Source organism: Carcharodon carcharias, chromosome 1 (genome assembly GCF_017639515.1).
Source record: "Carcharodon carcharias isolate sCarCar2 chromosome 1, sCarCar2.pri, whole genome shotgun sequence".
NCBI lineage: Eukaryota > Metazoa > Chordata > Chondrichthyes > Lamniformes > Lamnidae > Carcharodon > Carcharodon carcharias.
The window spans coordinates 107,086,252-107,110,527 of NC_054467.1; the positions used below are offsets into that span (position 1 = coordinate 107,086,252).

The following is a 24,276-nucleotide window of genomic DNA, read 5'->3' on the forward strand; positions in this document are numbered from 1 at the left end:
ATTAACTTCAAATGGTAAAAACAGAAGAAATAGTTACATTTCCCTTACATTATACTCAGTGCAGCTTCTGGTTGGATCTAACCTCCACAAACTGTCTTAGATTAGGATTCAGGTATGTGCAGATGCTTCGCAGTTCAGCACTGAGGTTTCCATCCGTTAGTCTGTTGCGCTTCTTGCACTTGATGTGTCCCACAGTAGAAAAAGTCTGCATGTGTTTGACTCACAGCATACCTGCTGAGTTGCAGACATTTAACACTTTGATAATTTCCTCTTGGTTTTTAAACCTATCCAATAAAATATCTGAGGATTCGATGATGCATTGTTTCACTAATTCGCCATCTGAGAATGGCTTTCCATTACAGGCAAAAGTAACATAAAAATGTGCAACCTCCCACGTCCACTAGTGTCGTAACAAAGACGGTCTCCCAGGATAGGGTAATTTTGCCAACTGTGCTTGCATACCGAGAATTTGCAGGTGTGTCAATTGAACCGTAGCAGCGCTTTGATTGGACACAGTCAATGTTGTGTGCAATCAGCATACACCTCACTCCACGTGCCCTTGCTTTATGTGCATATCACTTTAGTAATACTGGGAGCAAAAAAACTACGTGGGCGGAAACCAGTGGAATCTGGCAACCATGGGCATGAGCAACAGTCAACAAAATATCTAGCAGGCTGCACTCAGAACCCTGGAGTGCTGCAGGTTTCCCACCGGTGGTATATTTCATAGATTTAGACTTAAGTGTTGGGGGAATGATCAAGAAGTCTAAAGATGGTACAAAAATTGATTGTATGGTTGATAGTGAGAAAGAAAGCTGTAGAAGGCAGGTAAACATCAAAAGACTGGTCAGATTGCCAAAACAATGGCAAATTACATTTAATCTCAAATAATGTGAGGTAATGGGTTTGGGGAGTGCAAACATGACGAGGGCATACAAAATAAATGGTAGGACTCGGAGAAGTGTAGAGGAACAGAGGTACCTTGGAGTGCATGTCCACAGCACCCTGAAGGTTGCAGGAAAACTGAATAAGGTGGTTTATCTGCACACAGGTGATACTTTCCTTTATTAGCCAAGGCATGTAACAAATAGCATCCTACGAGCTGGGAGGTTATGCCAAATTTGCATAAAACACAAGTTAGGCCAGAGCTGGAGTACTGCATGGAGTTCCGTCCATAGCATTATAGGAAGCATGTGATTGCACTAGAAAGAGCACAGAGGAGACTTACAAAGGTGTTATCAGGAATGGAGATTCTTATCTACGAGGAAAGAGTGGATAGGCTGGATTTCCAGTTCCCTGGCCCCAATCACCTCCTCTTCACCATGGACATCCAATCCCTCTACACTTCCATCCCCCACCAGGATGGTCTGATGGCTCTCCACTTCTTCCTCGAACAGAGGCCCGAACAATCCCCATCTACCACTACTCTCTTCTGTCTGGCTGAATTTGTTCTCACACTTAAACATTTCTCCTTAAACTCCTCTCACTTCCTCCAAATAAAAGGTGTGGCTATGGGTACCTGCATGGGCCCCAGTTATGCCTGTCTTTTTATGGGGTATGTGGAACATTCCTTGTTCCAGTCCTACTCCCACAACTCTTTCTCTGGTACATCGATGATTGCTTCAGTGCTGCTTCATGCTCTCATCTGGACCTGGAAAAATTTATTAATTTTGCTTCCAATTTCCACCCCTCCATCATTTTCACATGGTCCATCTCTGACACTTCCCTTCCCTCTCTTGACCTCTCTGTCTCAATTTCTGGTGATAGACTGTCCACCAATATCCATTACAAGCCTACCGACTCCCACAGCTACCTCGACTATAGCTCCTCACACCCCGCTTGCTGTAAGGACTCCATCCCATTCTCTCAGTACCTTCGCCTCTGTCGCATCTGTTCTGATGATACCACTTTCAAAAACAGTTCCTCTGAGATGTCTTCCTTCTTCCTTAATGGAGGTTTTCCACCAACGGTGGTTGACAGGGCCCTCAACTGTGTCCGTCCCATCTCCCATGCATCCGCCCTCACACCCTCCTCTCCCTCCCAGAACCATGATAGGGTCCCCCTTGTCCTCACTTATCACCCCACCAGCCTCCGCATTCAAAGGATCATCCTCCGCCATTTCTGCCAACTCCAGCATGATGCCACTACCAAACACATCTTCCCTTCAGCCCCCCTGGTGGCATTCCGCAGAGATCATTCCCTCCGGGACACCCTGGTCCACTCCTCCATCACCCTCTACACCTCAACCCCCTCCCACGGCACCTTCCCATGCAACCGCAGAAGGTGCAACACCTGCCCCTTTACTTCCCCTCTCCTCACCGTCCAAGAGCCCAAACACTCCTTTCAAGTGAATTAGCATTTCACTTGCACTTCCCTCAATTTAATCTACTGCATTCATTGCTCCCAATGCGGTTTCCTCTACATTGGAGAGACCAAACGCAGACTGGGTGACCGCTTTGCAGAACACCTTTGGTCTGTCTGCAAGCATGACCCAGAACTCCCTGTCGCTTGCTATTTCAACACTCCACCCTGCTCTCATGCTCACATGTCTCTCCTTGGCCTGCTGCATTGCTCCAGTGAAGCTCAAAGCAAACTGGAGCAACAGCACCTCATCTTCCGACTAGGCATTTTACAGCCTTCCGGACTGAATATTGAATTCAACAATTTTAGGTAATGAACTCTCTCTTCCATCCCCACCCCTTTTTTTTCTAATAATTTATATAGATTTTTCTTTTCCCACCTATTTCCATTATTTTTAAATGTATTTCCATCCATTGTTTAATCTCTACCTTTTAGCCTATTTCGATTCCTTCACCCCACCCCTACTAGGGCCTTGCTTGTCCTGCTTTCTACCCTTAATTAGCACATTCCTTAGATAATAAAACCACCTTCAACCCCTCTTTGTCCTTTTGGCTATCTCCACCTATCACTGGCCCTCTTTCCAGCTCTACTTGTCCCACCCCCCCTTAAACCAGTTTATATTTCACCTCTCTTCTATTTTTACTTAGTTCTGTTGAAGAGTCATACGAACTCGAAACCTTAACTGTGTTCCTCTCCGCAGATGCTGCCAGACCTGCTGAGTTTTTCCAGATATTTTTATTTTTATTTTTGTTTTGGATAGGCTGGGGTTGTTTTCTTTGCAACGGAGAAGGCTGATGGGAGATTTAATTAAGGTGTATAATATTATGAGAGACCAAGTTAGAGTGGATAGAAAGGAACTGTTTCTCTTAGCAGAGGGGTCAATAACCAGGGGGCATAAATTTAAAATAATTATTAGAAGGATTAGAGGGGAGTTCACAAAATCACAGAATGGTTACAGCACAGAAGGAGGCCATGTCGTGCCTGTGCTGGCCCTCCGATGGAGCGATTCATCTACTGCCACTCCCCCTCCTCCCTGTAGCTCGCACATTCTTCCTTGTCAGATAATAATCTGGTTCCCTTTTGAGTGCTTCAACTGACCTTGCCTGCAGCACATTCTCAGGCAGTGCATTTCTAATTGTGTGCTGCATGAAAATGTTTTTCCTCATCGCTTCTTTTACCAGATACCTTAAATCTTTCTTCTCTTGTTCTCGCTCCTTCCAGCAATGGGAAATTTTTTCCTTCTACTCTGTCCAGACCCCTCATGTTTTTGAATATCTCTAACAAATCTCCTTTCAATCTTCTCTTCTCCAAAGAAAATTTCTACATAACTGGAGTCCCTCATCCCTGAAACCAGGGGAGGAAGTGGCATAGTGATACTGTCACTGGACTGATAATCCAGAGACACAGGGTAATGCTCTGGGGATGCACATTAGAATCCCACCATGGCAGATGGTAGAAAATTCAATAAAAATCTGGAGTTAAAAGTCTAATGATAACCATGAAACCATTGACGATTTTTGGAAAATCCCATCTGATTCACTAATGCCCTTTAGGGAAGGAAACCGTCCTTAGCTGGTCTGGTCTAGTGACTCCAGATACGGGTTGGCTCTTAAATGCCCTCTCAAATGGTCTATCAAGCCACTCAGTTATATCAAACCGCTAAAAAAAATCTAAAAGGCATGAAACCAGACAGACCACTCAGCATCGACCTAAGCACCCGAAACAACACCAGTAATCTCAGCCTTGTTGACCCTGCAAAGTCCTCCTTACTAACAACTGGGGACTTGTGCCAAGATTGGGAAAGCTGTCTCACAGACTGGTCAAGCAACAGTGTGACGTAGTCATACTCTCCGAATCATACCTCATAAATAATGTCTCAGACACCACAATCACAATCCTTGGGTATGTCCTGTCATACCAGCGCGACAGGCCCAGCAGAGATGGGTGCACAGTCAGGAGGGAGTTGCCCTGGGGATCCTCAACATCAACTCCAGACCACATGGCATCAGGTCAAACATGAACAAGGAAGCCTCCTGCTGACAACCAAGTACCACCCTCTCTCAGCTGATGAATTATTGCTCCTCCAAGTTGAACACCACTTGGAGGAAGCACTGAGGGCAGCAAGGGCGCAGAATGTACTCTGGTGGGGGACTTCATGTCCATAACCAAGAGTGGCTCGGTAGCACCAGTAAAGACAAAGCTGGCCAAGTCCAAAAGGACTGAGCTGCTGAACGGGGTCTGCAGCAGATAGTGAGGGAGCCAACAAGAGGGAAAAACATATTGGACCTCATCTTCACCAACCTGCCTGCTGCAGATGCATCTGTCCATGACATTATCAGTAGGAGTGACCACCACACAGTCCTTGTGGAGACGAAGTCACATTGAGGATACCCTCCATCGTGTGTGGCACTACCACCATGCTAAATGGGATAGATTTTGAACAGATCTAGCGACTCAAGACTGGGCATCCATGAGGCACTGTGGGTCATCAGCAGCAGCAACAGAATAGTATTAAATCACAATCTGTAACCTCATAGCCCGACATATACCCCACTCTACCATTACCACCAAGCCAGGGGATTAATCCTGGTTCAACCAGAAGTGCAGGAAGGCATGCCAGGAGTAGCACCAGACATACCTAAAAATGAGGTGTCAAACTGGTGAAGGTATAACACAGGACTACTTGCATTCCAAACAGCATAAGCAGCAAGCGATACACAGCTAAGCGATTAAACAACCAGATCTAAGCTCTACAGTCCTGCCACATCCGGTCGTGACTGGTGGTGAACAATTAAACAACACACTGGAGAACGACACGCCACAAATTTCCCAATCCTCAATAATGGGGGAGCCCTGCACGTCAGTGCAAAAGATAAGGCTGAAGCATCCGCAACAGTTTTCAGCCAGAAGTGCCGAGTGGATGATCCATCTCAATCTCCAGAGGTCCCCAGCATCACAGGTGCCAGTCTTCAGCCAATTTGATTCGCTCCATGTGATGTCAAGAAATGGCTGAAGGAACTGGATATTGCAAAGACTATGGGCCCTGACCATATTCCAGCAATAGTACTGAAGGCTTGTGCGCCAGAATTTGCTGCACAACCAGCCAAGCTGTTCCAGTACAGCTACAACACTGGCATCTCCCCGGCAATGTGAAAAATTGTCCGTACACAAAAAGCAGGACAAGTCCAACCCGACCACAAATCCAGCTTGGCCAATTAACACCCCATTAGTCTATTCTCAATCATCAGTAAAGTGATGGAAAGGATCATCAACAGTGCTATCAAGCACCACTTACTTAGCAATAACCTGCTCACTGACGCTTAGTTTGGTTTCCATCAGGGCCACTCAGTTCCTGATCCTATTACAGCCTTGGTTCAAACATGAACAAAAAGGCTGAACTCCAGAGGTGAGGTGATGGTGACTGCCTTGACATCAAGGCAGCATTTGACCGAGTGTGGCATCAAGGAGCCCTGGTGAACTGGAGTCAATGGGAACCAGGGGGAAAACTCTCTGCTGTTTGGAGTCATATCTAGCACAAAGGAAGTTGGTTGTGGTTGTTGGAAGTTAATCATCTCAGTTCCAGGACATCACTGCAGGAGTTCCTCAGGGTATTTTTCTAGGCCCAACCATCTTCAGCTGCTTCATCAACAACCTTCCTTCCATCATAGGATCAGAAGTGGGGATGTTCGCTAATGATTGCACAATGCTCATCACCATTTGTGATTCCTCAGATACTGAAGCAGTCCATGTCCAAATACAGCAAGACCTGGGCAATATCCAGGCTTGGACTGATCAAGTGGCAAGTATCATTCATGCCACACAAGTACCAGCCAATGACCATATCCAACAAGAGAGAATCTAACCATCGCTCCTTGACATGCAATGGCATTACCATCACTGAATCCCCCACTATCAATGTCCTGGGGGTTACCATTGACCAGAAACTAAACTGGACGAGCCATATAAATACTGTGGCTACAAGGGCAGGTCAGAGGCTAGGAATCCTGCAGCGAGTAACTCACCTCCTGACTTACCAAAGCCTGTCCATCATCCACAAGGCACAAGTTACGGATGTGATGGAATACTCTCCACTTAACTGAATGAGTGCAGTTTCAACAACACTCAAGAAGCTTGACACCATCCAGGACAAAGCAACCCATTTGATTGGCACCCCATCCGTCAACATTCACTCTCTCCACCACCGATGAACAATGGCAGCAGTGTGCACTATCTATAAGATGCAGCTCAGGGACTCACCAAGGTTCCTTAAACAGCACCTTCCAAACCCACCATAAGACAGTAAGACATAGAAACAGAAGTAGGCCATTCAGCCCATCGAGTCTGCTCCGCCGTTCAATGAGATCATGGCTGATCTGCTAATCCTCAACTCCACTTTCCTGCCTTTTCCCCATAACCCTTGATCCCCTTACTGATTTAAAATCTGTCTATCTCAGCCTTGAATATACTTAACAACACAGCCCCTACAGCCCTCTGTGGTATAGGATTCCACAGATTACCAACCCTCTGAGAGAAGAAATTCCTCCCCCTCTCTACCTTAAATGGGTGACCCCTCACTCTGAGATTATGCCCTCTGGTCCTAGACTCTCCTAGAAGGGGAAACAACATCTCAGCATCTACCCTGTCAAGCCCCCTAAAAATCTTAGAACCACTAAGAATCACTACCATCTAGAAGGACGAGGGCAGCAGACACATGGGAATACCACCACCTGGATGTTCCCCTCCATGCCATTCAACATCCTGACTTGGAAATAAATTGCCAGTTCTTCACTGTCACTGGGTCAAAACCCTGGAACTCCCTTCCTAACAGCAGTATGGGTGTATCTACGCTACATGGACTGCAGTGGTTCCAGAATGCAACTCACCATCACCTTCTCAAGGGCAAATAGGGATGGGCAATAAACACTGGCCTAGTCAGTGACACTCACATCCCATATATGAATATTTTTAAAAATTCTTGTGAATTTTTTCACATTCTCTCTAATGCCTTCACATCCTTCCTAAAGTATGGCATCTTGAATTGGACACAGTACTCCAGTTGAGGCCAAACCAGTGTTATGTATAAGTTCAACATAACATCCTTGCTTTTGTACTCTATGCCACTATTAATAAAACCTAGGATGCCATATGTTTTATTAACCACTCTCTCAACACATTCTGCTCCTTCAATGATTTATGCACATATAAATTCAGATCCCTTTGCCCCTGCACCCCCTTTAAAATTGTTGTACCTTTTCTTTTATAATGTTTTTCCTCTTCACAGTATTTCCAAGTTTTGTATCTTCTGCAAGTTTTGAAATTGTGCACTATGCACCAAGATTTGGATCATTAATATATATCAGGAAGAACAGGGAAAGGGCTAGAGATCTCCACTATAAACCTTTCTCAAGTCCAAAAAACATCCATGCTACTTTTTGTTTCCTGTCACTCAGCCAATTTTGTATCTTTGTTGCTTCTGCTCCTTTTATTCCCTGATCTCTAACTTTGCTCACAAGTCTGTGGTGCAGCATGCCATCAAATGCCTTTTGAAAATCCATGTACACCGCATCAGTAGCATTTCCCTCATTGACCCCCTCTGTTCCCTCATCGAAAAACTCCAACAAGTTAATTAAATCCGATTTGTCCTTAACAAATCCATGCTGGCTTTCCTTAGTTAATCCGCATTTGACCACATGATTATTAATTTTGTCCCAAATTATCGCCTCTGGAACCTTCCCCACCACAGAGGTTAAACTTACTAGACTTTAGTTGCTGGATTTATCTTTACACCTTTTTTTGAACAAGGGTGTAATCTTTAATTCTCCAGTTTTCTGGCACCACCCCTGAGCCTAAGGAAAAATGGAAATTTATAGCCAGTGCCTCCACGATTTCCACTGTCACTTCCCTCTGTATCCTCGGATGCATCTCATCTGGTCCTGGCACCGTATCAACTTTAATTACAGACAGCCTTTTCAATAGCCCCTCCTTATCAGTTTTAAACCCTCCAAGTGTCTGAATTACTTCTTCTTTCACCATGACCTGAGAAACATTTTCCAACGTGAGGTTGGCAGGGGTTTAGAACTCACTATCTGAAGGGATGGTAGAGGCAGAAACATTCAATGCATTTAAGAAATACTTGGAAATGCATTTGACATGCCATAACCTACGGGGCTATGGACCAAGAGTTGAAAGTAAGATGAGGCCGGATAGTTCTTTTTCGACCGACACTGACACAATGGGCTGAATAACATCCTTCTGTGTCATGAATGTTCTGTTTCTAAAATCTGGAATCACATGGAAATAAACACAGTGTGATCATCTAGCTGGTTGTAAAGAAAAGGACTTTGACCACAAGTTTTCTGTTTCTGTGATGGCCAACCTGTAGTTTTTCTGATAATTAAAATGAATGGGGCTAATGTTTTGGCTGGAGGGCACACAATTAGGAAAAACAGAAAGTGTTGGAGAGAAGAGAGTTAAAATTAAGTTGTGGACCCTATCTCAAACCTGAAACACTGCCCTCTATTATCTCCAAAGGTACCAGCTTGATTTGCTGTGTTTGTAGCTTTTTTGTTTTTGTCTTCAATTTCCAGCACCTGCATTTTCTTTCTGCTTATCGGCAAAATTAGAAAGTCCCAACCTCTAAACCATTGCTGTAGTGTGAGCCATGTGCTGCTTCAGGAGATGGTGGGCTGGTCATTTTATGTTTTAATTAGCTTAGGCGTCTTCATCATTGTTTGCAAACGGCTTGTTTGTACACTATAACTATTAGTTAATAACTGCATGCAGCTTCATTAAAAATGCATATTGTATTAATTTCATGTTACAGTTAGTGCATTGGTCTATCGCATTGCACTGTATGAATGAACAGTTTCCGAATTTTTGTGTATAGTTCTTCAGTGATATTTTATGCAAAAAGTTCAGGATAACTTACTTTCTCACTGCTAACAGGTAACACAAAAATAAGTAGATGTTGGTCATTATCACTGAAACTATTTCATCATGCTTGTTGCTTTTTCCTTCTCCCCACCCCCTCCAACAGTGCTTTTTATTGCTATACTCCGTTATACACAGCTTAAGTCAAAAGTGGAGAAACCATGGCTGAATATTTTGGGGCTGCTAGCTCAAAGCACGGCATCTATTGGAATGACTTTAGTGGCCAATTTTCAGGTATAACGTCAAATTTTCTGATCATGAATACACTGGATACTAGCTCTGTTACAGTGAAGTATTTCACAGCGCATACCGGCTTTTGAAACCATCACCTTGTCACACTGTGTATAAGGCGCATCTTGGCCTTGGCAATTGCCCCATGTGGTGCGTGAGTCCTAGAAATTCACCATGTCATCACGGAAACGTAGTGTGAACACTCAGCAACTGAAGTGAACTTCAGGAGACCACCTTTTTGTGCCACCTAGTGGACAGATACAAGTGTTACCCATAGTGTTAGAGAATGATCCTTCTTCACATGTTGGGAAAAGGGAGGAAAGATATGTTTCAAAAGGGGGGAAAAGTGTCATACTTTGAGTTTTCATAGGGGCTCCTTCAGTATTCCATTGTATCTTTGGTGGGAGATTGGCAGAAACCCTGGAGGAATAGTGGGAAAGGCTATTCCGCCAGGGTTTCTGCTGACCTTTCTCCAAATCTGATCATGGAGGCCCAGTGAAATTCCATCCTGCTGTCTTTAGATGATCAAACTATAGCAGAAAACATGTATCTGCAATTTTCAGTAGTCCCATGAAATCCAGGATATTTTGTTCAGCACTTCAAAAAGACAGCCCTTTTTAAGTTTAATTCTTTGATTCACATAATCAGCAGAGATGAAGCAGGCCATTCTTCTCATTTTAGCTACTCCATCTAAAAATAAGATGACAGTTGCCCCAAATGACTCTCATCCAAATGAGCCTTAAATATATCCTTGGTTCTTCTACCTTATTTAGTTATTATTAAATGTTGACCTTGTCCTGACGAGAGAATGTTTTGAAGATTTTCACAGTGGCCACAAGTAGATTTATTTGCAAGGAGTAAGAACAGTGTTAACAAACTCTGACTGCAGTCAATCAGGGAGCACTATTTTCAAGCACAGTTCTGCAAAGGAACTAGCTGTGGCCTTATGGCTTTTAAGCTTAAATTACTGCAACTGGGCATCTAACATTGAAAAACCTGAATGCTTTCAAGGTTAGTCGCAAATTATTTGGTGATATATTTTGCTCTGATATGGAGGGTTTGTAAGACAGTTTTCATTAAACAATATCTTTAATATAGACTTTACGAGTCTCTGCACTGACGACATTGTACTTGCAGCAATTGAAATGTGTTTAAACAGTAACCTTATTTTTGATGTTCCCAGCTGTCTGAAGATGAACGTATACATAATACGGGCACAATTTTGATCTTTGGTTTTGGAACTATGGTCTGCTGGATCCAGGTTGTTCTGACTTTCCAGGCAAATATACATAATGAAGGATTTAGAGTTGGAATACTCCGTGGTATGCTTGCAACGGCAATATCTATAAACATCATCTTGTGTATCTTTTGACTTGTGCGCATGTTGATTAGAAATTGGAAAATGAATCAGAACAATCAAACTGTTTATTGTTGGAGGTCCCCTGGCAGCCTGTCACTTTGACTCATAGAATTTTTCTGGCTGGGTTTGATTAGATGCCAGAGAGATGGCTCAATAGGCAAATGCTCTACATGTTGTGGTCATCTACAATCATACAGAGCTGGGAGATCCAAATTTTGGCACTGAGAGCCTGCTGAGTTAGTTAGCAACACCCAAGGGAGGAGTATGAGTGTTACAACTGGTTTCTTTGCACATGCTGACTGATTGGATATTCATTCCCAGCATTTGTTTTAAATCTAAAGATCTTCCAATTTTTCTTTCACTCTCTTCCGATTTCAGATGTATTTTGTACTTCCATACAGGACACTGCTAACTTTGTCTGTATATAATTTGTAAATTAATGCAGACTTTTAAATTTGTATTTTGTTGGATTTGAACCTGATTATTAGGCATCATTTTGCGATGTTACACATTCACAAATTAACACTATTGGCTTGTCACTGGTTTTTTAAATTAATAATTTACGCAAAAACAATGTTTGAAAATTATTTGATGAATTCCTTAACTAAATTGTAAATAGATTTTTTTCTGGTTGCTCAACATAAATATTTACACGGAGCGAGAGCCCAATGGACGTTGATCATGATTTTCCTCCTCTTCATAGGGACATTTGCAATTGAATTTCGCCATTCTGAATTTACGATCCGTTGTGGTGACGGCCAAAATCGAAGTGTCTCCACCGTTATTGCTGAGTTCCACCCAGATCACATGTAGAGAAAAGTAATAATGACACTGTCATTTCAACAGTCCAGAATATTAATGGATACGTTCCTAATTTTTACTTTGAGCATTAAATTTAATGTTTTAAAACTTCTGTTTGTGCAATGTTTCTGCGAGATTATTTCTTTTAACATTTAAATTGTGCTCCTGGGTGAGACTGTCCTTTGGTACCTTTTATCATTGATAATCTTTCTCGGCACGCAGGTGAAGACAGCTTACCACCACCTTCCCAAGGATAATTAGGGATGGGCAACAAATGCTGACCTAGTTAGTGATGCCAACATCCTGTGAAAGAATGAAAAAAATGTTTCAGCTGGTGGAGCAGGGAAGGCCTGGTAGCAGTGCAGGTGGGGAACTGGAGTCCAGTAAACTGGGGCTGGAGGTATGATGTCGGTATGGGGAACTGGATCATGGTGGGCCCTCTTTGCATCTGCGTATGATCATACACAGACTGTGCTAATGTTTCACAGTAGAGCCTGGCCTCCAAATGTCTTGGAAGCCCCTTTCCATTGGACCAGGGCCTTGGTCTGAGAGCATGTAGTGTCAGTGTGCAACAACCATCACATTTTTAAAAAAATCACACATTGGTATCTTCCAGTCATCAAAATGAACTTTGGGACCTGGAATGTCAGGACCTTTATGGACAACCCCAATAGTGACAGATCTGAGTGCTGTACCACCATCATAGCACAGGAATGCACGCGCCTTGACATTGACATTGCCACCCTAAGTAAGAGACAGTATGCAAGGAGAAGGTCCACTGAAGGAGCAAGGTGGCAGGTACACCTTTCTCTGGTAGGGCCTTTTAAAAGAGGAATGACACCTCCATGGGGTGGGCTTTGCCATCAAAAATGAGCTTGTCTGGCACCTCAGTGACTCACTGTGTGTGATAAGCAAACACCTCATGACTGTCAGCTCACTCTAATGAGGAATCAGCATGCCACTGTCATCAGTACATACACTTCTGTACTTGAGGCAACAGATGAGGCCAAGGAGGGATTCTGCACCAATCTTGAGCAATCCCTTGCTTGAGTTCCAGCAGGCAACAAACTGATCATCCTTGATAATTCAATGTCAGAGTTGGGAAGGGCACAAATTTCTGGAAGGATGTGACTGGCAATGAAGGAGCAGGGAAAGCAAACTCTAATGGTGCCCCCCTCTTAACGAAATGTCTAGAGCAAAACCTTGCCATAACCAACAACCTGTTTTACCAGAGAGACAAGCACAAGACCTCATGGCAACACCCATGGTCCAAACAATGACACTTGCTTGACTACATCATTGTTCGAATAAGAAACTGCAGAAATGCCATGACAGGTATTGATGACTGCTGGACGGATTGCTGCCTTATCCGATCTACCATCTCTATCAGCCAGGCCCCAAATAATGGCAATGCCACAAGAAAATTAACTTCAAAGGTCTCAAAGATCCTGCCAACGTGGCCCATCTCAGTCAGTAACTCACTGCCAACTTCTTAATTTCCAGCAACTAGGAGCTATGGTAAGTCTATGGTGCCTAGTCAACCCTAAAGTCCACCATAACAAGCACATGTGAAGAGTTCTTGGTCTCTCTATCAAGAAACATCATGACTGGTTTGATGAAAACAACCAAGAGATGCAGGACCCAATCAAGTGTAAGCACAAAGCTTTCGCAGACTGGAAACTTCACCACACCTCAAGAGAAAAGCAACCTACAGGCATCTGAAGGCAATGATGTGGAATATGGCCTATGACATGAATTACAAAGTGTAGGAAGAGTGCGGGATATCCAGCAATTCAGGGACATGAACAACACGCGCAGTTTCATCAGCGCCGTCAAGACAATCTGTGGCCAAGCTCCCAAGGGTCGACCCCACTGAGACCCAAGCATGGAAAGGAACTCGTCAAGGACCAGGAGGCAGTCAGTGCTCACTGGAGAGAACATTTTGAAGAACTTCTCAGCCTAGACATTCTATTCAACATAAACACCCTCAACTCCATTCCTTAACACCTCATCCAGCTCAGTCTTGGCGTCATCACGGTCTAGAATGAAGTTGAAAAAGCCATTCAACAGCTGAAAAACAACAAAGCCCCTGGAGCAGATGGAATCCCTGCCGAAATTCAGAAACACAGCAGAGATACATTTCTGGCATTGCTGCACCATCTCGTATCTTTCGCCTGGTGAGGAGACAGTGGCATAGTGGTAATGTCACTGGATTAGTAATCCAGAAGCCCAGACTAATGCTCTGAGGACATGGGTTCAAATCCCACCATAGCAGCTGGTGGAATTAAAATTCAGTTAATAAATCCAGAATTGAAAGCTAGTCTCAGTAATGGTAATCATGAAACTATCATCAATTGTTGCAAAAACCCATCTGATTCACTAATGTGAAAGGAAATCTGCCTTCTTACCTGGTCTGGCCTACACATAACTCCAGACTCACAGCAATGTGGTTGACTCTTATCTGCCCTCTGCAATAGCCTATCAAGCCACTCAGTTCAAGGGTGATTAGGAATAGGCAACAAAGGTTGGCCTTGCCAGTGATGCCTACTTCACATGAAAGAATGAAGAAAAAAAATCTCTGGGAAATGGAGCACATGCTGGGGGTTCTGAAGGGCATTGTGATCGTGACTATATTCAAGAAGGGAGACAAGTTAGATTGTGGTATCTACGGAGGAGTCTCTCTCCTGACTGCCACAGGGAGGATCATTGCAAGGATCCTCCTCAATGCCTCCTCCAGTGGCTGAAGTGCCCCTTCCAGAGTCACAGTGCAGTTTTCACCCAGCGAGAGGCATCACAGTCATGATGTTCACTGCACAGCAACACCAAGAAAATTGCAAGGAACAGCACCAACCTTTGTGACATTTTTCAATCTCACAAAAGACTTTGACTCTGTCAACTGTGAAAGCTTATGGAGTATCCTCCTCAAATTTGGCTGCCCTCAAAGTTATTGCATCTGCCTACTCCATGCAAGCCATGATCGTCACCAACAGAACCACCATAGGTCCTATCTCAGTGAAGAGTGGGGTCAAACAAGGCTGCCTGATTGCGCTAACCCTCTTCCCCATCTTCCTCACTTCAATACTGCACCTCACCTCAAGCAAATTACCCACAGGTGTGGAGATAATTTACAGAACAGAAAGATCAGGGGTTATGGAGGGAAGACAGAAAAGCAGAGTTGGAACCACAACCAGATTAGCCATGATCTTATCAAATGGTGGATCAGGTTTGAAGGGTTAAATGGCCTACTCCTGCTCCTAAGTCATATGTTCCTATGAAACTGTTCAACCTCCACCACCATCAATCCAAAACTACAGTCACTCCAACCTCAGTCATGCAGACGACATTTGTGTGTGCTCACTCAGAAATTGAACTCCAGTTATTTGTCGACTCCTCCGAAGCATATGGGAAATTAGGCCTTCTGCTAAACACCTGAAAAATTTTGATCCCCTTCCAAACAGCTCCCACTGCACCAACACCTCCCCTCCATCAATTAAGATCAATGGCAAAACCCTGGAAGATGTGGACTATATTCCGTATATAGAGAGCTCCCTTTCAACAAAGCTAGACATGATTGAGAAATTCATCAATGCCTCCAATATGCCAGCTCAGCCTTGAACCCACTGAGGAAAAGGGTATTTGAGGGCCAGGATTTCAGACCCGAAACTAAGGATGTGGTTTACTGGGCAGCAGTGATCTGGCAACAGCTGCTCTACTTGGTATTCGGTCATGGCAGGAGACTCCCAGGAGGACAAAGGAAACACTCAAAGCAGAGTGGGGCATAAATCTATGGTAAGATGAGTTCTGAGGGGAATTTTTTCACCCATAGGATGATGGGGATCTGGAGCTCACTGCCTGAAAGGGTAGTGTAGGCAAAAGTACTCATAACCTTTAAAAAAGTACAGGGATATGCATTTGAAGTGCCATAACCTACAAGGTTACAGATCCAGGAGCTGAAAAGTGAGATTGAGCTGGGTGACTACTTTTTAGATGATGAGGACAGGATGGACTGAATGGCCTCCTTCTGCGCTGTAAAATTCTATGATTCTATAGTGAAAATAGTAGAAGGGGATGAGTAGCCCTAGCAATTAATGATAAAATCACTTTAATGATGAAAGGACATGCTTGTCTAATCTCAGCGTTTATACATTCGACCACTTCACAGCTACTACCAGGGGCCTATAGACAACTCTCACTAGAGTCTTAAACCCTTTTCTATTTCTTAATTCTGTCCATAAAGTTTCCACTGCTTGATCACTTCTTGTTATATCCTCTCATTAATCTTCAGCTGCATCATCAGTAAGGTCAGAAGTGGAGATGCTCACTGATGATTGTACAATGTTCAGCAGCATTCACGATTCCTCAGATACTGAAGCAGTCTGTGCCCACATGCAATAAGATCTGCATAACATTCAGGCTTGGGCTGATAAGGGGCAAGTAACATTCATGCCACACAGGTACCAGGCCTTGACCATCTCCAACAACAGAGAATCTAACCATCTTCCCATGATATTCATTGACATTACCATTGCTGCATCCCCCACCATCAACATCCTGGGGGTTACCATTGACCAGAAACTGAACTGGACTAGCCATATAAAAACTATGGATACAAGAGCAGGTTAGAGGCTGGGAATTCTGCAGAAAGTTGCTCACTCTGACTCCCCAAAGCCTGTCCACCCACTACATGTGACAAGACACGAGTGTGATGGAATACTGTCCACTTGCCTGGATGAGTGCAGCTCCAACAACACTCAAGAAGTTTGACACCATCCAGGACAAAGCAACCCATTTGATTCACACCCCATCCATCACCTTAAACATTCACTCCCTCCATCGCACATAGTGACAGCAGTGTCTGCCATGTGCAAGATGCACTGTAGCAACTTGCCGACCCTGCGATAGCACCTTTCAAACCCACAACCTCTACCACCTAGAAGCTACAAGGGCAGGAGAGGCGTGTGAACACCTTGCAAGTTCCCCTCCATGCACATCATCCTGACCTGGAACTTTATTGCTGTTCCTTCATTGTCACTGTGCTAAAATCCTGGAACTCCCTTTATAACGTCATTGTGGGTGTAACTACACCAAGTGAACTGCAGCAGTTCAAGAAAGTGGCTCAGTACCACCTTCTCAAGGGCAATTAGGGATGGGCCACAACATATGAACTAAGAGTAGGAGTATGCCATTCAGCTCCTTGAACCTGCTCCACCAGTTGATAAAACCATGGTTAATCTGATTATGGTCCCTACTTTCCTGCCTACTGCCCCCACCACCCCCCCACCCCCCCCCTTACCCTTTGACTCCCTTGTCAAGAACCAACTTAACTCAGTCTTATTAATATTCAGTGACCCTGCCTCCACTACTCTCTGGAGAAGAGAATTCCATAAACTAATGATCCCCGAGGAAAAAAATTTCTCTTTGGCTCCATCTTAAATGGGAGACGCCTAATTTTTAAACTATGTTCCCCTAGTCCTAGTCTCTCCCATAAGGGGAAACATCCTCTAAGCATCCACACTGTCAAGTCCCCTCAGGATCTTATATGTTTCAATAAGATCCCCTCTCATTCTTCTGAAATCCAATGGATACGGGCCCAACCTATCCAACCTTTCCTCACAAGACAATCCCTTGATCCCAAGAATCAGTTGAGTCAACCTTCTCTGTATTGCTTCTAATGCAATTATATCCTTTCTTAAATAAGGAGACCAAAACTGTAGGTGGTACTCCAGATGTGGTCTCACCAACTATAGCAAAACTTCCCTGCTTTTATTTTCCATTCAATTTGACTTCTTCATCACTTTCCATACCTGCATACTAACTTTTTGTAATTCATGTACCAGGATGCTGGCTTTGCCTGTGATGCTCACATCCCAAGAGTGAATTAAAAAATCCTCTTTATTTTTATTTATTCAGTCATGGGATGTGGGTGTCACTGGCTAGGCCAGCATTTATTGTCCATCCATAATTGCCCTTGCGAAGATGGTGGTGAACCGTCGTCTTGAACTGCTGCAGTCCATGTGGCGTAGGTACACCCACAGTGCTGTTAGGGAGGGAGTTCCAGGATTTTGACCCAGCAAAAGTGAAGGAATGGCAATATAATTCCAAGTCAGGATGGTGTGTGGCTTGGAGGAGAGCTTGCAGATTGTGGTGTTTTCATGCATCTGTTGCCGGTGTCCTTCTAGGTGGTAGACATCACGTGTTTGGAAGGTGCTAAAAAACGATCCTTGGTGAGTTGCTGCAGTGCATCTTGTAAATGCTGCATACTGCTGCTAGTTGCGTTGGTGGTGCAGTGAGTGAATATGTGGGCTGCTTTGTCATGGATAATGTCGAGCTTCTTGAGTGTTGTTGGAGCCGCACTCATCCAGGCAAGTGGGGAGTATTCCATCTCACTCCTGACTTGTGCCTTGTAGATGGTGGACAGGTTTGGGGAGTCAGGAGATGAGTTACTCTCTGCAGAATTCCCAGCCTCTGACCTGCTCTTGTAGCCACAGTTTTAAATGGCTGGTCCATATTCGGTTTCTGGTCACTCTTAGCTTCCAGGATGTTGATAGTAGGGATTCAGTGATGGTTATGCCATTGAATGTCAAGGGGACGTGATTGGATTCTCTATTGGAGATGGTCCTTGTCTGGCACTTGTGTGGTGTGAATGTTACTTGCCATTTATCAGCAGAAGTCTGAATATTGTCCAGGTCTTGCTGCATATGAACATGGACTGCTTCAGTATCTGAGGAGTCACAAATGGTGCTGAATATTGTACAATCATCTGCGAACATCTCCACATCTGACTTTGATGGAGGGATGATCATTGATGAAACCCCTGAAGATGGTTGGGCCTAGGACACTACCTTGAGGAACACCTGCATTGATGTCCTGGAACTGAGATGATTGACCTCCAACAATCACAACCATCTCCCTTTGCACTAGGCGTGACTCCAACCAGTGGAGCGTTCCCCTATCCCCTGTCCCCCCCACCCCCCACCCCGATTCCCATTGACTTCGGTTTTGCTTGGGCTCCTTGATGCCACACTAGGTCAAATGCTGTTTTGAAAGCAGTCACCTCTCGTGTTTAGCTCTTTTGTCCATGTTTGAAGCAAGGCTGTAATGAGGTCAGAAGCTGAGCAGTTCATTGCTGAGTAAGTGCCTCTCGATAGCACTGTTGACGACACCTACCATCATTTTGTTGAAGATTGAGAGTAGACTGCTGGGGCGGTAATGGCCAGATTGGATTTGTCCTGCTTTTTGTGCTCAGGACATACCTTGGCAATTTTCAATATTGCAGGATTGATGCCATGCTATAGCTGTACTAGGGGTACATGACTAGGTGTGCGGCTTGTTCTGGAGCACAAGCCTCCAGTTCTAATGCTGGAATATAGCCAGGGCCCATAGCCTTTGCAGTATCCAGTGCCTTCAACAGTTTCTTGATATCATGTGGAGTGTATCGAAGTGGCTGAAGACTGGCATCTGTGATAATGGGGACCTCAGGAGGAGGCTAAGATGGATCATCCACCTGGCACTTCTGGCCGAAGGTGGTTCCAAATGTTTCAGCCTTATCTTTTGCACTGATGTGCTAGCTCCCCCATCGTTGTGGATGAGGATATTTGTGGAGCCTCCTCCTCCTCCTGTGAGTTGTTTAATTGTCCGCCACCATTCATGCCTGGATATGGCAGGACTGTAGAGGTTAGATTGGATCCGCTGGCTGTGGGATCACTTAGCTCTGTCTATTGCATGCTGCTTCCGCTGTTTGGCACGCAAGTAGTCCTGTGTTGTAGCTCCACCAGGTTGACACCTCAATTTTAGGTATGCCTGGTGCTGCTCCTGGCATGCCCACCTGCACTTACTTGCAATCATGAAGATATCTGTGCTTTATTTAAAGGCTTGCATTTTACAGCTAACCATTTTCAGCTAGAGAAATGTTTGGCCAGAAACTCCAAATGAGATACCTGCCTCTTGATCTTCTGGTTGTAGCTGTGTAATTATGATAAACCTGAATCTCTAATGGATTATCTCTTTGTGCAAGAAGTGTTTAATTTTGTTTCAAATTATGTTTTCTCTTTCCTCCTAATTACCTCGATAGTCTTTGGTCTGAAACCTCCTCCAGCCAGATAAGTGGGTGGAAGTGCAGTTAATCGTGGCATCCATCTGTCCCGAGAGACAGTGAACTACAGCCGGGGTGTATATCACTTCGGGACTTGACATTGTTGTGACTGTAGAGTAGCAGTCCCTTCCGTAACTGGCACGGAATAGCGTTGGCCCAAGGTCGACTGATGTTTATTTCCTTCTGACGGGCTCTCTTTTCTTCCATCTGGTTATTTTTTTTGTCCTTTGCTTTTTCCGCGCTCTTCCTGACTGCTTGTCTCCAGGCACTCTGGTCAGCAGCGAGGACTTCTCATGCATTGACTCCAATCCCAGTCAAATTTAAGTCTCGCTTGCAGACATCCTTGTATCGCAGACCTACATGACCTCTTGGTCTTGTGCTGATAGCAAGCTTGCCAAAGAGCATGTGCTATGAACAAGAGAGAAACAGTCAACTGCACTGGTGTCTTCTTACCATTTGTCCGTAAGCAGAAAGTATTTTGAATTAATTTTTTTAAAGAATAGGCGGTGTCATGAGACCAGATCAAGCCCTCAATTACTTATAGACATATTGGACTTTTTAAGTAAGACATGTTTTTTTTTAAAGATTACAAGCAAAAGCTGCTTGAGAATGTAAAGTAATCACTTGCTGGAAAATTCCCCTGTGAATTACACTTGACTGACTAGTCCAGAGAATCTGGAACCTCACACCTAAAAAGATGTCAAGGCCTACTTTAGACACTTGAAAGGGAGAAATGCAATGCAAAAGACTGAACTTTAATCTCCTGTGGTTGCAGAGACGATAGAGACTGATTACCACGTTTCCGCAGAAACTATCTCCTGTTGAGTTGCATCTCAGAATGTGGAAATGGTCTGATTTGAAAGAAAGCAGTTTCTGTGCAAAAAACATGTTTGCTTTTTTCCCTTCCAGGAATACACAAGAAAATGGGTTAAAAAGCCAGCTGCAAACCTGATCTGTATGTTCTAATTCTGGTGTGCTAGTGTGTGCTGTGAAGGTCACAGCAGAAGAACATCAACTAGACATCCCTGCAGCTTGCAGGTAAAAGTCTCTCTCCCTCTTGCTGGAGGCAAGTCAGCAAAGCCACAGTCAAAAAGGAAACAGGACAACTGCTTCAGCTAACCTGCAGAACAAAGTATCTCCAAACCAACTGCTCAACTGCCAAAATCAGCTCCATTGGAATCACCCAACTCAATGGCTGCAATGTTTCTCCATCTGCTCCTCAAGGACAAGCCAAAGAATGATTTGTATATCTTTTTTAACTTCTATTTTTGGACTCAATTTCTCATTTCCGATCTGTCTGTATGTGTGTTGCATTTTTATTATTTTTTTCTAGGGTTTTCAGTAACTAATAAACTTACTCTTTTTTGACTCAAGAAAGCCTGGTTAAATTACCTCCTTCTAAAACATAAATACATTTGGACAGGGAAAATGTATCCACGAGGGAAGGGATCCTTTTTAAATTAACCATATTGCGACCAACTGAGGGGTTGAATAAGGAAGGGGAGCCAGCTCATTTCTCCTTACCTGGGAGCATAACAAAATTGGGGGACCTCGTTCAGGGACCGGTCACAGCAAATTGGGGGCTTGGTGCCAGAATAGTTCCCACAGACGAAACAAAACAATTAGAGTGAGGAAAGTAAATTGTTCCTTTGAAACCAATTTTAAAAACTGCAGAGGTGGAAGCTTTCTTTATTTCTTTTGAGCGGTTGGCACAGCAGTTAAAGTGGTCAGACCAACGTTGATCCCTATTACTGCAGAGTAAACTTTCAGGGAGAGTTCACGAGGTTTACTCCCTCTTGCCTGAGGAGAGTGTCACTGACTATGAGGCAGTTAAAAAGGGCTATTCTAAGTGCGTACCAGTTAGTGCCAGAAGCGCACCATCAGAAATCCCATACTCTCAGGAAACGGCCTTACTAGACGCACCTGGAATTTGCAAGGCTTAAGCAACTTGCTTTTTATCAGTGGGTGCGGGCACTTAAAACAGAAGCCACTTATGAAAACCCCCATGAAATAATTCTCCTGGAGGAGTTTAAAAATTCCCTACCCTTTTCAATAAGAACACACCTAGAGGAACAGAGGGTAATAGGGTCCAGGCAGGCAGCCACACTGGCTGATGATTATGAGCTGATCCGCAAACCCTTGTCCCAGAAGAGACCCTCCCCTGTCACCCCCAACCAACTGGGAAGGTTAGAAGTGGAGAGACTGATAGGAAACTGAGCAACTAAGAAAGAGAGGGAAATGCTGGGGACCACCCTCAGGGCAGAAAGGGCGGGGCTGAGATGAAAAGTGAGCCCAAGAAGCCTGTGTGTTTTAACTGCTGAAAGGTAAGTCACATCTGGGCCAACTGCTGAAGGTTACGGGAAAAACCAGTGGGACTTATTGGGCCACATACCGCTGCACCCCCCCCACCCCCGGATGGAGAATGGGAGTTAGTCAGAGAGCATAGCAGACCAGGCTATGGCTGCAAATCCCTGTAGAGGCACTCCTGAGAGTGTGGATAAAGTTAAATGAATCCCTGAGAGTTACTGGGATTTTGTATCTGAAGGAAGGGTGGCCACATTTCCCCAGGGTGAGGTGAATAAGCCTGTAGTTAAAAGGATACAGGGGCCAGCCAGACTCTACTGCTGGGAAAATGCATGACCTTCTCACCAGAAAGTGCCATAGTGCCAAGGTGCTAGTAAAGGGGATTGAAGGAGGGTACATGCCCATCCCCCACATCTGGAGTGCGACCTTGTGTCAGGACCAGTGACCGTGGAAGTCATCTGCTGTTTGCCTGTGGGTGGGGTCAACCTGCTCCTCAGCAATGGTCTGGCGGGATCACTGGTAATAATATCCCCAGTGGTCTCAGAGAAGCCGAGGTCAGGGAGACAGAACAGCTGCAGGAGAAAGTGCCTGGCATTTTCCATGACTGTGTGGTAACCCAGTCTATGGCCAGACTCCAAAGGAGGAAACTGAAGTGGCACCGCAGACGGAAGACCCTTCAGTGTGGGTTATCTGAAACCTTTCTTGGGAGTCCAGAAGACCCAAAGGAGGTAATAAATAAATCTTGGTAGTGGCCCAGCAAGCTGACCCATTGTTAGAAACATTAGCTCAAACTATATACACTGAAGCTGAGCATAAGCAGTCTCTGAATGCTACTACATTAAAAATGACATGCTGATGAGAAAATATAGATCCCCCACACAGACCTGCAAATGAGGAGTGGATGGTGATCCACCAGGTAGTCATGCCACCGAGGTACTGTAGGTAAATATCATAGCTAGCTCATGAAATTCAGATGGCTGGGCACGTCGGTATATGCAAAACCCAAGCCTGCATCAACCAGCATTTCTATTGGCCAAACCACCATAGGGATGTAGTGTTAGGAACTAGAGATCATTTAAGTAAGATATATTTGTATTTGTGGGTGTTAGGAATGACGTTTGATTTATATTTCTGTATTTGTGTGTTAAGAAAGGGAAAATTTAAGTTTTTTAGTTTCACTTTAAAAGATGCCTGCATTGTAATGAGATTCTATTACTCTTGAAGGGGACGTAAAAAATGATAGGAAAAAAATTGTGCTGTTGCCTAGCAACAAGAGGTCCCACAGAGACAGCAAAGTAGTTTCAGTTTCGTTTGAGTGCAGTTGGAATGTGCTCCTAGGTCGGAAAGTGTTTCCTGCAGAAGCAGCATAGCAGAGGGACAGATAACATGCTTCAAATTAAAGTTAGAGCCAGCTGCCAGGAGAAACTGCACACAAGAGAAGGGACTGCAGTAGCAGGTTCCAGAAACTGAAGAAAAAATTCCCCAAATGCAGGAGAATGGAACAGGAAAGATCCCAAGAGGACAGTTAAGTCAAAGGACAAGAACAGGATTCTGGAAAAGGCCCTGTTAAGTGAAGTTAAGAGTGAGGAGCAAAGAAAGGTTCCAAGCTTAAAGGGAGAAAGCAGCAGGAAGCAGATTTAAAATAATGTAGGCTTGGGAGAAGCCAGGAGCTCCAAGGGGGCATCCGAAAGTCTGCAATTCTTTACTATGGGCATGTGAGCAGTGGTGTTCTGTTGGCAGGGCTAAGTTTCTGAGAGAGACTGCATGGAAGAAAGTTTGAATGCACGTGGCAATCCAGGGAAAAGTAATGTCGGACGGAGAGTTTGAAACCCTGGAGGTGGACCTTTGCGGATGGCGTCTGTGAGAAAGCGTCGGTTTGGGAGAAGATTCCAAAGCGAGTTCTTTGAGATTGGAGATTGGAAACCCTCGCTTACAGTGAACATTATAGTATAAAATAGCTTTTGTAACTTTTGTTATCCTTACAAATCTGTATGTATCTTTTTTTTAATCATTCACAGGATGTGGGCTTCACTCTGCTGGGCCAGCATTAATTGCCCATCCATAATTGCCCTTGAGAAGGTGGTGCTGAGCTGCCTTCTTGAACTGCTGCAGTCCATGTGGCATAGGTACACCCACAGCGCTTTTAGGAAGGGAATTCCAGGATTTTGACCCAGCAATAGTGGAGGAACGGTGATAT

At 44.3% G+C, this 24,276-nt stretch overlaps 1 protein-coding gene across 1 annotated transcript; it reads left to right on the plus strand.

Moving 5' to 3' along the window:
- The first annotated feature begins 921 nt into the window (after positions 1–921).
- tmem150c (transmembrane protein 150C) lies at positions 922–15,298 on the plus strand. The gene is made up of 5 exons (XM_041181841.1): positions 922–1,051; positions 9,398–9,525; positions 10,706–10,883; positions 11,502–11,691; positions 15,142–15,298. Exons 1-5 carry the CDS (start codon positions 922–924, stop codon positions 15,296–15,298), a joined length of 783 nt encoding a protein of 260 aa, XP_041037775.1.
- The last annotated feature ends 8,978 nt before the right edge of the window (positions 15,299–24,276 follow it).